Source organism: Sinocyclocheilus rhinocerous, unplaced genomic scaffold (genome assembly GCF_001515625.1).
Source record: "Sinocyclocheilus rhinocerous isolate Xijiao unplaced genomic scaffold, SAMN03320098_v1.1 scaffold492, whole genome shotgun sequence".
NCBI lineage: Eukaryota > Metazoa > Chordata > Actinopteri > Cypriniformes > Cyprinidae > Sinocyclocheilus > Sinocyclocheilus rhinocerous.
In genome coordinates, this window is record NW_015626069.1 from 279,711 (window position 1) to 295,175 (window position 15,465).

At 37.8% G+C, this 15,465-nt stretch overlaps 2 protein-coding genes across 2 annotated transcripts in view; one reads left to right on the forward strand and one right to left on the reverse strand.

Annotated features, from left to right (window-relative positions):
* Positions 1 to 542: 542 nt before the first annotated feature.
* LOC107710171 (kelch-like protein 38) lies at positions 543 to 4,679 on the reverse strand. Its single transcript, XM_016514920.1, has 4 exons — positions 4,579 to 4,679; positions 2,341 to 3,697; positions 2,154 to 2,259; positions 543 to 1,515 (listed from the first exon to the last, which is right to left on the reverse strand). Exons 2-4 carry the CDS (start codon positions 2,920 to 2,922, stop codon positions 1,226 to 1,228), a joined length of 978 nt encoding a protein of 325 aa, XP_016370406.1. The 5' UTR covers positions 2,923 to 3,697; positions 4,579 to 4,679; the 3' UTR covers positions 543 to 1,225.
* A 2,468-nt stretch (positions 4,680 to 7,147) lies between these two features.
* Positions 7,148 to 15,465, forward strand: part of LOC107710596 (protein FAM91A1-like) — a 19,473-nt gene continuing 11,155 nt past the window's right edge. Inside the window, exons 1-9 of the mRNA XM_016515411.1 lie at positions 7,148 to 7,423; positions 8,715 to 8,799; positions 9,022 to 9,173; positions 10,211 to 10,387; positions 12,832 to 12,945; positions 13,330 to 13,420; positions 14,162 to 14,224; positions 14,400 to 14,506; positions 14,618 to 14,656. Of these exons, the coding sequence (XP_016370897.1) occupies positions 7,352 to 7,423; positions 8,715 to 8,799; positions 9,022 to 9,173; positions 10,211 to 10,387; positions 12,832 to 12,945; positions 13,330 to 13,420; positions 14,162 to 14,224; positions 14,400 to 14,506; positions 14,618 to 14,656 (900 nt within the window). The 5' untranslated portion in view covers positions 7,148 to 7,351. The remainder of the gene's footprint in view (positions 7,424 to 8,714; positions 8,800 to 9,021; positions 9,174 to 10,210; positions 10,388 to 12,831; positions 12,946 to 13,329; positions 13,421 to 14,161; positions 14,225 to 14,399; positions 14,507 to 14,617; positions 14,657 to 15,465) is intronic.

Sequence of the window (15,465 nt, forward strand, 5' to 3'; positions counted from 1 at the left end):
TGTAAATTCACATTTCTGCATTAATTAACATAATAATTGCGTTTTTAAAATATTTTTAATTTAAAAAAATGCACAACTCTATACTTTGTATTGTATGGCCCTAATGATACAAAAACTAGTAAACACTGCTGAAAGCGGCTTTCTAAAGTTGGAAAGTTAATTGTTCAAATGTGGTAGTTAAGTGTTTCCCAACAAGGGGGCCGGGGCCCACTAGAGGACCTATGCAAACATCCAGGGGGCCTCCAATAAGTATTTTAAATTTATATTTAGTTTCATTAACTTAATTAAAATATGCTAAGAGGTTCTTCTCAGCTTAGATAGGAGGGTTTTCAAAAGCTGTATCAGCAAAGGGGGACCTTGGAGTCAGAAAGGTTTTTTTCATCATTATTATTATTGTTTGTTTGCTGTTGAAGCAAATGGAAATGCAAAAAACATATTTTAATATAATCACTCTTGTACATCTATAAAAGTTTACCCTAGTTAACTTCCATGTTCCAAACCCCGAAATGGGTGGTCCATTGTCCAAATCCATTGTCATGCTGGAACAGAAAAGGGCCCCATACTGAAAATGTTCATCTCAGCAGATTGCATGGCTGTATGCTTGATTTTTTGCATCTGTTAGTTATGTGTGTAGCAGAAATAGTAAACCATGTTAATTAGAACCAGGTGTCCACATACTTTTAGCATGCATGGTACATCAAGCATTTCATGATCCATTAGGTTCATTTTTGGCCTTCGTTAATTACATAGAACTGACCACACACAGCTCTCAGGGAATGTTCTCTTCACTTCACCAATTATTTCATCAAACAGTCTGGCAAAAAAAAAAAAGGTCATATCTCCTGGATTCCAATTAAATTCATGCTAACAAGGCACTATTGACTAAAAGTTGGCTGTTCAAGTCATTCTGAGAGATGGAGATCATGATGAGAAACATCTGTCTGAAGATTTTTGGGTCACAGAGGTCCTAGGCTCACTCCCTGAGGTCCACCGTGACACTTGCAATTGCCGGCTCAAATCTCTTTTGATTTAAGATGGCACGGACGCTGGCGAGCACCAGCAGCATACCATCAAAGTCACAGCTGAGATGTACTCAACCCACAAGCGAATGCAACCTTCCTTAGATGGTTTCCAGTCTCAGCTGTGGCCCCATATTTCTCATTTCCCTTAATGAGCAGGGGAGCGAACGGGACGCCCAAGCAGAGGTGTTGCACTCTTTAAGCAGTCATGGTGGGTTGGGGCGGTTGGAGATGCAGATCAGCGATAGTGAACCATGGTCAAACAGTTTGTACGGTAACGATCCTTTAGAAGTCCACACGTCTGTTTTAGGGTCGTAGCACTCAAAGCAGTCTGAGTCTTCGATGACATCATGAGCGTTGAGGAAACGTCCTCCGGTCACATAGAGTTTGTTATTGATGACTGTAGCTGCATGGTGCATCCTTCTCTCCTTCATGTTGGTGCACTTCACAAACTTATTAGCTTTGGTGTCGTAGGCAATCACTCTTCTTGTGTATCCTAAAAATAAACAGCTGTTTAATTAATGTATCAACTCATCAAATGATGCATAATGTTTCATGGTTGGATTGTTGTGCGATCCTAACAAGTGGCAAGATTTTTCCTCTTGACCGTAGATGTCATTTAATTTCATCTAAACATTTAATGAATGCTGCTCTATTTATTAATCTTGACTTTAATCTTGAAAACAACATTTGTCAGATTTACGAACAGATTAGTTTTGAGGTTTTTATGTCTATTTGTTAATTTGTTCATGACATTTAGAAATGAGACTTTATTTTGAGGTGAACAGTTTACTGAATTTATGCAATAATTTCACGAATGAGATGTAGATTTTAAACATCATCATTATTTATAATAATTAGGCCAAGTGAGTGGAATCATTCAATCTGAATTCAATGTCTATTCAATTAACTAACTAAATTAAATCAGTGGTTCTCAACCAGGAATCCAGGGCCCACTAGGAGGCCTCAACAAACTTCCAAGGCATCCTCAAGATGACTTAAAATAATTTAAAATAAGACAAAACAGACAAAAAAACGTCCAAAACAACTCAAACTCTTTTGAAGAACCATGGACCCATAGTTTTAAATATCAGATAGCAGATTTTCCATACTTTTTCTTTCAATTTTACCCACCTCCAACAATATAAATCTTGTCTTCTATCACAGCAGCAGGTGCGCAGACGTTCTTCACTGTCCTGGTTTCCAGTCTAGACCACAAGTTGCAGGAGATGTGATAAACCTTAGGGAGACAAAAGGCATTTTTCATGTGGGATCATCCCTTGACCGGCACAGATTATATTCCCCAAATGACTTTTGTTACCTGTATTAGTCTCACTGGATTCTGCAAGGCATCCTCGCCTCCAAACACGTAAATCCTCTGGTCGTTTGCCGCAACTGCAGGGTGAAGGACTGCTGTGGGCATCTGCGCCATGGCCTCCCATTGACTGAACATGCTGTTGTAACGCTCCACAGTATTTGAGATCAGCTTATCCGGCCCTATTCCACCAAGAGCAAAGATAAAGTGAAGGTAGGAGACGCACTGATAAGCGTAACGTGGCTCCAGCATGGGCTCGGCGGTCCTCCACTGGTTGGTCTTCAATGAGAGAGTATAAACTGTGGCGCTAACCGCACTGTCTCCAGATATCAGACTAAGACTGAGGCCACCAACCACATACAGAATGCTGTGAATACAGACATACGCCGCCTTGTAGAGTCGCAGAGGTAGTTTCGCGAGCCACTGCCACCGTTGTGTCCGTTCGTCGTAGAGAAGCGCCTCTCGAGATGTCTGTTCATTGTTCTTGCGGCCTCCAACCACCACCAGAGTCTCCCGACACGTGTAGCGACACGGTGTGGTCCAAAGAGGCTTCAGCTCTTGAGTGCATTTGGCGCTTACGGAAAACATCAGATGTCACACAGACTCGATGATCTCGGTGCACAGCGTAGACGACTGGACGAGCGGATCATTGGTGATAAACTGGAAGATTTATGTCGGATGGATGTACCGCAACCGGACCTTCTTGAAGAGGTCGTGAATGGCTCCTCGACAGGAGAAGGGGTCATGGTGAATCCAAGCAAGTAACGTCTCGAAAACCTGCTCTTCCTCCGCACACAGTCGGTCGTCCTCCAGGTAGCACATTAGCTCGGGAAGGTAAAGTTCACAGAAGTCCTCAGAAGCAGCTACATCTGAGAAACACCACACAGCCATTTCTTTGGCTCTCTCCTTGAGGCTTTCACAGTGAAGGATCTCCGAGAGCCGGATCATGCTCAGGCAGTTTTCTGGATTGAGCTGTTCCTGTAGAAAAGTGGAGCAGGCCTCGAAGAGCCTCCCATAATGCAGCATGGAGGCTGCCTGCATCAGGGGCAGCACCAGCTCCATGGTGATGGTGATGGTACCAGAATAGATGTAATCCACAACACATTCGATGACTTCCGATGTGATCCCTTTCAGGTCCACTCTAGCCTGGCTGCTCTCCCGGAAGTTGCTGCAGAACATGGCTCGGAAGTACGGGCTGCTAGAAACCAAGACATTTTTGTGGCACGGGATATCCTTGTCTTCGGTGCACAAGATCACATCGGTGAAGATCTGCTGCTGTCTGAGTATGTTCAAATGAAACAGGAGGTGAGCAGGGAGCTCTTGGTCCTTGAACGGAAAGATCTCTGTTGATGTACTAACCATGCTGCCAAGGGAAAGGATTGAGAGTTTAATGGCAAACAAACATTACAATTCAGTCATGGTGAGTAAGAAGTTACGGTTTGCTGTTGTCATGGCCACCACACAACCTTTCCTCCCTTTCCTCGCTCCCCCTCTCTCCTACTTTCTCACCCCTGATGTTTAGCGCCAGGCCACAACGTTCGATTCCAATGTCTCTTAAATCATTTTAATGCATCCATGTGCAGTGCTTGGCTACATTTCCCTATCAAAGCTAAGTTTATCAATGCCGTTGTATCACTTGCCAGCTATTTCTGATCCCCTCAGTAGGTTTGCCCTTGACAGCCTAACCATTTAGACGAGGACATTTCATGGGGCTATTATCAATGCTAAGTCATCTAATCACCCCAAAGACAGCTACTGATTTTATTTCACTCCAGATCACATGGGCCTGCCTGATGTCTATTTTGGGATGCTAATTGTTTTTTCTTATTATTAAACACCATTCTGAGACACCACAACAAGGCTGAAAGTATTTCCCAAAGAAAAAAGATACTATATCATATTTCAGTGGCACTTGTTTAAAAAAGACAGCTTCAACAGCTTCTATTCTGTTGCCAATACAGCTGTGAAAATGTCAGTATAGTGGGAACTGCCATAAGAAATCTCAATAAATAACGATTTTACTATAATCTTGACTCTGTCATTATGCTAGATCATAACATGTAATATAATATGCATTTGCATATGACTATTAAGAACCTGCATTGCAATACCAGACAATTCAGGACCTAGAAGATGTATACATTTATAAATTGATTACCCTATCAGAATTCACAATCTGTACAATAAAGCATTTCATTAATTCAATCCTGTTTCTTATATTTTTAAAGTAGCTCTTGAACTTACCTGCTTGCTCTTTACACTCAAGTTCCAATGAGTCTGAACCAAATCATACAGAGTTTAGCAGGATAAAATCAAATACATTTCTCCCAAATTTCTCTCTCAAAGATGACACAGTCAAAAGTGGCATGAAGAAAGACATGTGGTCTCAAGTTTGGAGTTTGCCATGAGGTCGCTGTGTACATTCCAGTTACCTAGAATAGTCTGGAGGGCTGCTGTCATCCGGGGCTCACATGTGACCCTCCCCTTGTTTGTTCCCACAGTGGTAGGCCGTGCACCATGCATTTTGACTGTTTACTATGGCAGTGACAGAACCCGGCTAATTTGGAGGACAGAGGAAGGGGTTGAGGGCTTGTGCACACCCCTTGGCAGGCTTGTGTAACCCAGGAAGCTGGTAAATATAGTGCAGTGCTGATGGCTAGGATGAGTACGGTGAACAGCTGAACTGTTAGGCCCGGTTACCTTGGTTTGCCTCTTGCTTGAGAAAATAAGGTAAAGACCAAAAACAGGCTGCTATTTACATACCAATTTAGTTTCACATTCACCATTCAGAATTTTCAGCATGTTCTTTATCTTGATTTTATGTTTTAGGTTCATATCTTTTTATATTGAAGTGACAATTTTATTTTGAAGTATTTCATTGGCTCTACATTCGCTCTTGTTTATTAGTCTTGTTAAATGGTTGTTGTCAATGCATTTAAAACCCTCATGCTTGTGGTTCTTGTAGTATATTGGATATTTTCAAGAAGTGTTTTGTAAAGCCTTTTGAAGAGTTTGGTAAAGTTTTCAATATTTTGTTCTTCAAATCAAGTTCTAAGTCAAGTCATGGATTTCAGTTTCTTGAATGTAAAGTTTATTGTTTTTTTACTTTTCACTTGTGCTATCAATTTATCTAGTCTCACAGGCTTATGTTACATAGAGACTTATGAAACATCAAAATAAAATGTGCAGTGGGACTTGCAAAGCCCGTTTCTCAACATATCTTTTCATATATTTACTTCAGTCTAAAAGGAAGTCCTATAGTGACAGATTAGCAATTAATTGCTTTTATGTAAGTATACTGATGTATACAATCAACATAAAAGAGAATAAAAAGGGCGGCAAAAGCTAGCAAATGAAAACAAAAGACATATCAGATGAACTGAACTCTAGATAGTTGTGCAGATACTCCTTATAGCCCTATCATCAGCTGCATGCTGGAAGAAGATGAATTACTGTCATGTTTAGATTGCTGGAGAGGGAAAGAAAAGCAAACATGCATCAGGGCAGATTATATGACAGTCCTAGAATGCAGACATCCCACCTCTTCCGGAAGCTCCGGGAGTCTCCCGCATATTAATAGTGGCTCCCTGACGCCCGCAAATTAGATACAATATCCCGGAAATCATGGAGGCAAGGGAGAGTAAGAGCAAGAGGAATGTCCGGCACTTAAACTGATAGTTATCAAAAGAGCCCATGGACATGTTATTGCTGACAGGATAGCACATTCGGTAAGGGAAACGCAAAAAATATGATATTATCTATTAGAAACGTTATCAAAAACAGTAGCATTTAACACTAGTACACAGATCTGTAGAATAAGTAGGTTACAAAATGAAATGAAATACGCAAACACTAGCCATGAAGAAGTCTGCTATTTTATTCAGCAGTCGTTACATTTTCAAAGTCATGCTAAAAACATCCATAAGAGCACTAGACAAAGTTATCATTGAGCAATGATTATTAATGAAAACTATAACAGTAATATGGATTGTTGTATGAATAATAAACAACTGATAAAATGATCCACCCCTAATCTATAGTAAATATTAACAATGCAATAAATAGACTATGGTATAAATTTACAGTGTTCATCCTTTCAAAACAGAAAACATCTTTCACAAACATCTACATCTCTGTCTCACTGTGCTGTTGGGGGTGGTACTACCTCCCTGAAATGAGTTTTTGCAGGGTGGGATGTTTGCAGAATGCCATGGAGTCTGATATGTCAGCAAGGGAGCATCATCTTTTGTAATGTCACCTCTTCCCTTTGATGCACACAGCTGTTTCCTTTGCCTGCTGCACTGCTTTCCTACCATAGGTGTGGTTAACGCATTTTTCTTAACACAAACCGAAGATATTTGCATCAAAACTTAATGATAGATTTATAATAAGGTGTGGGCAAAGATTTAGCATATGAGTTTCATTTTATGTTATCACGGTTTCTTTTGGTTACACCCTTACTACAATGAATGCAATGCGTTTTAATGTTTGTTCTGCAGCGATGCCTGATTCGTGAATGAATCGTTCATTTGAGGCGGAGCTTTTTTTATGATTCCGTAGAACCCACTCAAAAAGACGGGACTAAACTGCAATAAACTGAACTGGCACACATAAAATGACATTAAAACCCTTATAAATAAAACAATAGGAAACCACCGTTGGACAAAGTTATACGCTATGCCAGGCAAAGAACCGCGAGCCATTGAAACGAGCCATTTAAAAGAACCGAAACGCGCCAAATGAGTCGGACTTCCCATCACTAATTTAGCTGGATATCTCCTTTCGTCACGCGCTGAGCGGAAGTGACGTACATAGCCAGAAGCGTGACGAAGGCTGGCTTAAAAATACAAGGAAGTGGACGTTCACTGTCAAGGCTAAAATAACATTCATAAAGGAGACATTTAATTGCTTAACGGTGTCTTATCACTAAATAAGTACCGGGAGGGTATAGTCATCTCGGACTTACCCGAAAGCCCGTGAGTATCTGTTAGAATAGCCGTGGAGCTCGAGTCCAGCAATGAATACGGACGTAGAATTTCACATCAGGCAGAATTACCCGTGGAACAAACTGCCAGCTAATGTCAAACAGGTACAGTAACACACAGCGCACATGTCTTCAGCGCTCACAAACACCATCTGACATGACTTACCCATCACTGCCTGCCCTACCTGCATAATAATTCACAGCATCAGCATGATTTCCAGATATACTGTCAGTCATCTCATTCATTCAGTTATCCGTGAACACACACCATCATCATCATCATCATCATCATTGTCGTTTCTTTGCTGTCATCAGATTCCTCTGCATAATAGATGCACATCAATAGATATTAAAGGCTAATCATAAAAAAGTGTGCATGTTTGTGTCAACTTTGTTTCAGATGTTTCTTCTAAAATTCCTTTGGAGACAGTAACCCTCTGATGCGTGAATTATTAAAGCATGTGGGATCATCTTAATGTTTCTTTGTGCTTTGAACTAATATGTACTGTACACTGAACAATAATATTCAAATAATGTTTAGTTTTTATTGAATAATATTATATAATAATTGATTCTGTTTTATTTTGCAGTGAACAAAATTTTAATGAGAATTTGTATATATATTTTTATTTATTATTGTTTATTTATTAATATTTAGAATTAATTGATTTATTTTATTTGTTTTTTAATCAAAAATATTATATTTTGAGAGATATCTGTCCACTGCAATATAAAATAGATTTGTGGCTATATCTTAAGACAATGTCTTAATGTTTCTTTGTGCTTTGAAATAATATGTCCAGTACAACTGTACACGGAACAATAATATTCAAATAATGTTTAGTTTTTATTGAATAATATTATATAATAATTTATTCTGTTTTATTTTGCAGTGAACACAATTAAAATGAGAATTTGTATAGATTTTTTATTTATTATTGTTTATTTATTAATATTTAGAATTAATTGATTTATTTTATTTGTTTTTGTTTAAATCAAAAATATTATATTTTGAGAGATATCTGTCCACTGCAATATAAAATAGAATCGAAGAATTATAGGGATGCATCGAAGGGTTAAAAGGGGAACAAATGTTGACATACAGTAGGAATATTGGGATGTACAATAAATGTGGATAGCATAGAAATTGTGGCTTTGGAAATATTTAGTACAATTTTTAAATGTTTTTTTTTTTTGTATGGAAATGACTTTTGACTCTTGACCTGATCTTTCTTTCACATTAAAATCAGTTAAACACAAATTCACATTCTCATAATGCCAAACATTGTGTTTACATTGCATTGTGCATTGTTTAACTAAATCCATAGGAATTAAATATTTTCTGCACTTTCATTTCTGTAAGAAATATTTTTGCAGTGTTTTGCTTTATTCACAGAGTCTGGGAAACTCGCAGCGTGAATATGACAAGCAGGTTCTTCTGTACAGTATCCGAAACCAGCTTCGCTTCCGCAATAACCTAGGTAAGTGTTAGATGAACAGAGAAAATATTTTGCTTTTCTCTTCCGTAACTCCTGTTTTTCATTGTGACATTGTTCTGAACCATTTGTGTTTCCCACTCCACTCTGGCCAGACCAACAAGCTCATTGTAGCTTCTGTCAGCAGATGTAATTACACTGAAATAATGATCATCTTTGCCCTGATTTAGTGTCCCACAACTCTGTCAAAAACCTCTTCTCTAACAGTCAGGCATGTGAAGAAGGACGAACGCAAGTATTATGAAGAGCTGTTGAAATACAGCCGGGACCATCTGATGCTCTACCCCTACCACCTGTCTGACATCATGGTCAAGGGTCTGCGGGTCACCCCCTTCTCCTACTACATCAGCATCATGGAGGTTTGGTCAAGTCAACTATTTGAATAACATTTACTATAATAGCTTTTTCTTTCTTATTTTATTTTTGCAGCTTTTAATTGTGAAGAGAGAGTAATGGGGGAGAATAGGAAGTAACGGCTCAGCAAATGATGCTTAACTCAAACATGCATTGCCTATATAAGCACCACAGCCACATCTCTGAAGTATTTACTAATTAAATTTTCTCAAACTACCAAATTATGTTGTCTACACTTATCACTGATTCTGTGAAAACTGTCGCAACATATGGTAGACATGGGCTGGCATCCAAGCGTTCAGTGTTTTACTGTTCTAGTTTGCGAGTGTTTTTCTTCCTTTAATGATAGAGAAGTATTAACTGTTTACCAGGTTATTTTCGCTTTTGTTAATGCTCATTACAGTAGAAGTTCTGCATTCTGATAATGCTTCAGAAAGGTATGTTTACTAGACGGTAGTGTTTTGTTTGAGCTTATGAGGATTACTGTAAATGTCTTATGCAGAGTGTCAGCTTACCATATTTTATTGTAAAGCAACGGTGTCTGCTTTCTATCCGTGTGACTTCTGGTGTCACTTAAGCAAATTCATTTACCAGCGTTCTTAGTAAAATTTTAAAAATATGTATTTTGATGTTCTGAGATCATTTAAAGGGAAAGTTCACTATCATTTACTCACTCTCATGTTATCCCAAATGTGTATTACCAAGCTGGCAAACTCCAAAAAAGATGAAAAACACAATATAAGCATCAGACAAGTAGTCTAAATGGCTATATTTTTAGTCTCTTGAAGCTCTTTGATTGTTTTATGCGAGAAAAATCAGTCATGGTCATCATTCAGTTGCATTCTATGGAAAAAAGCAGCTTGGACACTCTGCTGTAAACATTTCTTTTTGTTTTCCATTGAGGAAAGAAGGTCATATGGGTTTTGAAAGGCACGAGGAAGAGTAAATGATGACAGAATCATAACTCTTAGGTGAAACTATTGTTTCATTGGACTTCATTTGATTGGAAGTGCATGACGCAGTCTCTTTCCCCTTCATTCAGGACATCATGAACAGTGAGAAGAGTTATGATTCCCTGCCCAACTTCACTGCTGCTGACTGTAAGTTGTTCTCTCTCTGTCAGAGCTGGGAATCATTATTTGTTACTGGCTGCTCATGCACAATAACGAGGCCACAAGCCACTAGAGACGGCTGTACATTGCCCACTCAGAATGAAGTGGCACAGAATTACTCTGAATAATAGTGAATGTAAATATTTAATGAATATACCTTTCTAATTCTTCAGAAGAAAAATGTCAGTGCTGTCTTTTTACACGGCAAATGTGCCATATATACACCACAAAAAGATACTTGTACTGTTTAAAGCTGCTCAGAGGTGGCATAAATGCATTTACTAAATAATGGTTAGTGAAATAATATTTAAAAATGTGAAATATATGAATATAGAAACATGGGTAACATTTTACAGTAAGGTTTCATTTCTTAACATTAGTTAATGCATGAGGTGTCATGAACTAAAAATGAACATTTTTACAGCATTTGTTAATCTAGCTTAATATTGTTTTTTTGAATATAATACTGTTCAATACTGTTTCATATACAAAATTTAAATATATCGAAAAAAAACCTCTTCAAAGCACTGATAATGTGTAAATAGACAGATGACATAAAATGTATTTAGAGTTTGGACTGTGGCATTTTGTATTTCTAGTTGGATTATTCATTTATGTAAATAATAATAAGCAATAATAATAGTGTACAAGCACCTGGCAACAAGACACAATCACATATTATTTAGTGTAAAAAATTGACAGAATTTTAGAGTTTAATTGCATTTTATGAACCCCTTACATTTACCCATATGTCTTGTCATTATTCAACTGAAAGAAATGTGCTGCCGTATCTTATGGGAATTGATGTCAACACTCTTATGTGAATTGCAGGCACAGATTAAAGTGAATTGTGAAGAAGGCTGTACAGTCATACAAATATTTGTACCCCAAAGCATCTGTGTACAAAATCTTTGGCATAATAGCACATCATTAAATTCTTATGAAACAAATAATTTGTTATTGGCCCATAATAGCTGGCTGTGCATGCTCAGAGATCTCACAGAACATGGTCTTTGGGTTGGGTAGACAGAAGGTAGCCAGCAGGCTATGCATGGGTCTCTCGCTCTAATCTCTTTGTATAAAGTGAGGCTGCACTCCTGCCCTTCACAGCTCACCCCACAGCCTTTGGCATCATGCCTGGCTCGCTGCAGTCAGGCCTGGCCTTCTCTAATGATCCCAGACCCCTGTGCCTTTATGCATGGAGAGGGACAGGCTGCTGAGGCCCCAGGAAGGCAGGATCTGGGGCATAGAGGAATATGTTAAAGTCACCGAGGTTCCTCCAAACACTAAAGGACATCCATGATGTCCTACCAATCGCAAGCATGTGCAGTCAGCACTCAATAGAGGTGTAAACTGGGTCCAAAATGTTTTGTGAGCATCAAATGACATTCAGAAGTAGTCGAAAACACATGTAATTCACATTTTTATAGCGTTTTTCACGATACATATTGTTTCAAAGCAGCTTTACAGGAAATGCATATTTCTACAATACAATTAAGAGTATTTTGTTATCAGAGCTGACTGTCAAAGTAATGTCCATATGGCAGAAATGTGCAGTTTCAGGATAATACAAATCATGAAGTTAATCACATGTATTCAGGCAGAAACAATGAATGCCCTATGATTTCTGCCTCAATATATGAGCACATGAACATAAACTGCTCTGAGAGTCACTTCATGAGCATTTTACCGTTTCTTTTGAGAAAAACTTTATTATGCAAAAAATTATGCAATGTAATAATTTCAGTTTTTTATTTTTAATAAATTTGCAACGTTGTTACAAACCTGTTTTTTGCTTTGTCATTATGGTGTATGGAGTGTAGATTGATGTGAAAAAAGTAATTTAAAGCTGTTTAACATAAGGCAGCAACATAAACCATGAAAAAAATGATGGGTTATGAATACTTTCACAAGGCACTGTATAAATTCAAAAAAAAAAAAAAAAAACGGGTACCCATACAGGGTAGGGCTATAATATTATGGCAAAAATTATTTGTCATTTATTGCTCTTGATATTGTAATAATGATTATTTATGTTTATGTGCAATAGACACATGGACATGTCATGTTCTGGCTACCCAGACAAAACTAAAAGCTAAGAACCAATTCGTTTGTTGCTTTTTACACATAAGAAAATCAGCACTTCACATTGGTTGTCTTAGCAACATGAAAACAAAATGTGACCCTGGAGCACAAAACCAGCCTTAAGTCGCTGGGGTATATTTGTAGCAATAGCCAAAAATGCATTGTATGGGTCAAAATTATTGATTTTTCTTTTATGCCAAAAATCAGTAGGATATTAAGATCATGTTCCATGAAGATATTTTGTAAATTTCCTACTGTAAACACTGTAGATCAATTAGGATGTTGTGGTTAACTTCCATGGAAGCTCTTTTGGGATTTCAACATGATGTTCATTAGATGGTTCTCAAATCTGTATGGTTTCATTGCTCCATTTGAAGATGAAAGATGTAATCCATAGAGAGCAATGCTTTTGTACACATGGTGATAACCTCGCACTGTTGCCTAAGCAGCATCTGTCTGTGGCTAGAAATTCTTCCGGAGGAAATCGGCTCGGGATCTCCTGCCAGCAAAACCTGTGGAGATCACAGTAGAGCCCTGGTGGGTGGTACAGACCGGATATATCACCGAGGATGACATCAGGGTAAGGCGGATTCATTTAACAATGTTTCTTTAGTCTTGTTCATAAAATTACATTAGGCTTTTGTAAATGGAAAAAAGGAAATAATATTATTTCAAAGAAATGGAGTCACTGAGAATAAAACTAAATTATTAATTTAATACTTCTTTTATGATGCAACTGTGTTTTCTAACACACCATTAACAGTTATGTAATTTTTAAATAAAAAAGATGAGCAAAACATAACCTAGAACCAAATTATTCTCAACAGCTACATTTTCCCTCATATTTCCTGCATGAAACTGTCAGAGGAACTGTCAAAATTCTCTTCTAGTTGTTCATTTGAAGGTTTGTAACTGGATTGAAATACCTCTGGCCTTTAGTGCTTTTGTGCTGGGTTGATTTCAGATCTGCTCTGTGGCGGAGAAGACGGCCATTGATAAGATGATAGATTCTGGACCTCAGCTGACTGGATCGATGGAGTACAACGTGGTTCTGAGTGAGTGTCACTGAGACAGTTTCAGTCTTTAAGAAAACCACTTGAAATAATGTCATGCTCTATGCATGAATACAGTGTAATCATATTTTAACATTAATGTTATAATGGAATGTAGAAGACTTTGCTTTGATTCTCATCCTTTTTCTGGACTGCATATGGTGGAACATACTGATTTAGTAGCAGGCTTACAAAAACAAAAAAACAATAACAATTGTGAATTAAATTAATTTAATTTATACTTTTTATATAGGCTTAATTTTGATAGACTTTAAATATTTTGACAGTGAGACTATAACTGCCGTAGTTAATAATAATAAAAAAATAAAGAAAAAATAGTAAAGTTATATTCCTTCACTCCACTCATTAAATGATTATATTAATAGCATAATAATAATAAAAATAATAAAAACATCATAATATTTACTGAATTTTTAACATTTCAGCCAAACTGTCATAGTCACTATGGTAACATATAGTCTGTACTGCTCTGCGCAAAGCTGTCCATTGGCCTGTGCAGATGATTGGTTTCCATGCACAGCAGATAATGGCAGCACACAATCCAAAAGTGTCGGGCAGTTTTGAAGTCGCACCAGTACGACCTCTAACAAAAATGTAGTCGCACATGCAGGAAAAGTGGTTGGAAAAAGCCACCATTTAGTCACCGTCTAAAGCCCTGTGCTTTTATGGGTGGTACATTCAGTACAAGAACTTCCTATCTATTTATCTTCTCAATTTTTTCAGGTTTGTACAACCGGGGCTATATATATCTTGATGTGCCCATATCAGATGACAGCTGTATATCAGGTATGCACTGCAGTTTATCAAATAGGCTAATTGCCACAGAATGTACATAATAGCGGATGGAAGAATCATTGATCAAAAAGGGATGATAGGATGATCACAAATCCATTTGGAAGAATAGCAGATATTTAGGGTACAACGCTCACACACACAATCTCTTCTTGGTTTTAATTTTTAGTGCCGCCGCTTGAGGGGTTTGTCATGAACAGAGTCCAGGGTGATTATTTCGAAACGCTACTCTACAAAATCTTCGTGTCCATCGATGAGCAGACTAATGTGTCGGAGGTGCATATTCAGTTTTCACTTTGCAGTGCACTTGAAATGCCGTCTCGTTTCTTTTCAGTGATTCTGCTTGTCTTTGAGACTGTCACACCACTTTTCTGTTTGTCATTGCAGCTGGCTAATGTACTGGAGATTGACTTGGGCCTGGTGAAGGTACGTGTCATGCAGGGATGAAAATGGAAGGCCATTTACAGGGAATGTTTGATATGAAATGATGCCTTTATAGCTGACTGGGAGGGCGGTGAATCCAGGATGCACCGGTTCTGGAATTACCGTCGCCGCAAAGGCAATTTTCCAAATCCTTTGGCCTTTTGATGGGTTGTGAAATGAGTCCTCCTTTGAATGTATGATGCAGACTGAGGAGAATGTGGATTGAACCATTGTGTTCACACATTTCCTTTGTAGCTGTTTAGCCCCATTTCAGTATCTGGCAGAGTGGAAAACAAGCTTATTCATGAGATCCATCATGAAAATCCATAACTCTTTATTAGAAAAGCCAACGTCGCTGACGTGACTCAAAGGACACGATCTTTACCAATGAATTTATTTTTACACAAGATAGTATTCATTTTCATTATCTCTTTGACATTTTGCTAAGACAAATAGAATGTAATGTTTCCTGCAGTCATCCTATTAGTGAAAGCATATTCATTTAGTGAATGATGATGACAGAGTATATTTGAATAGATCCATTGCCGTCAGTGTTTACGTGCAGCAGACATGGTGCCTTTTGATAGGGATGTGCCTGAAGACAAATAGCTTCATTGGAAAAGCTTGAATATTGATCCTTGTTTATGAAACATGAAACATTTTTTTCTCTTTTCTTTTCCTACTTTTTTGTAAATCATTTATAAAACCAATCAATATATCAGTTTATGTAAGAATAGTTTTATGAACATTAATAATTTATACAGAATTGAATTCTGCTCATTTTTTTATATAAAAAAAAAGAATACTCATTC

Excerpts from the sequence above, each read along its gene's own strand:
- LOC107710171 (XM_016514920.1), bottom strand. The coding sequence starts at position 2,922 with ATGTTTTCCGTAAGCGCCAAATGCACTCAAGAGCTGAAGCCTCTTTGG. Across the intron at positions 2,260-2,340 it reads ATCCAGTGAGACTAATACAG|GTTTATCACATCTCCTGCAA; the intron begins GTAACAAAAGTC and ends TGTCTCCCTAAG. Across the intron at positions 1,516-2,153 it reads CAAGATTTATATTGTTGGAG|GATACACAAGAAGAGTGATT; the intron begins GTGGGTAAAATT and ends GTTTATTTTTAG.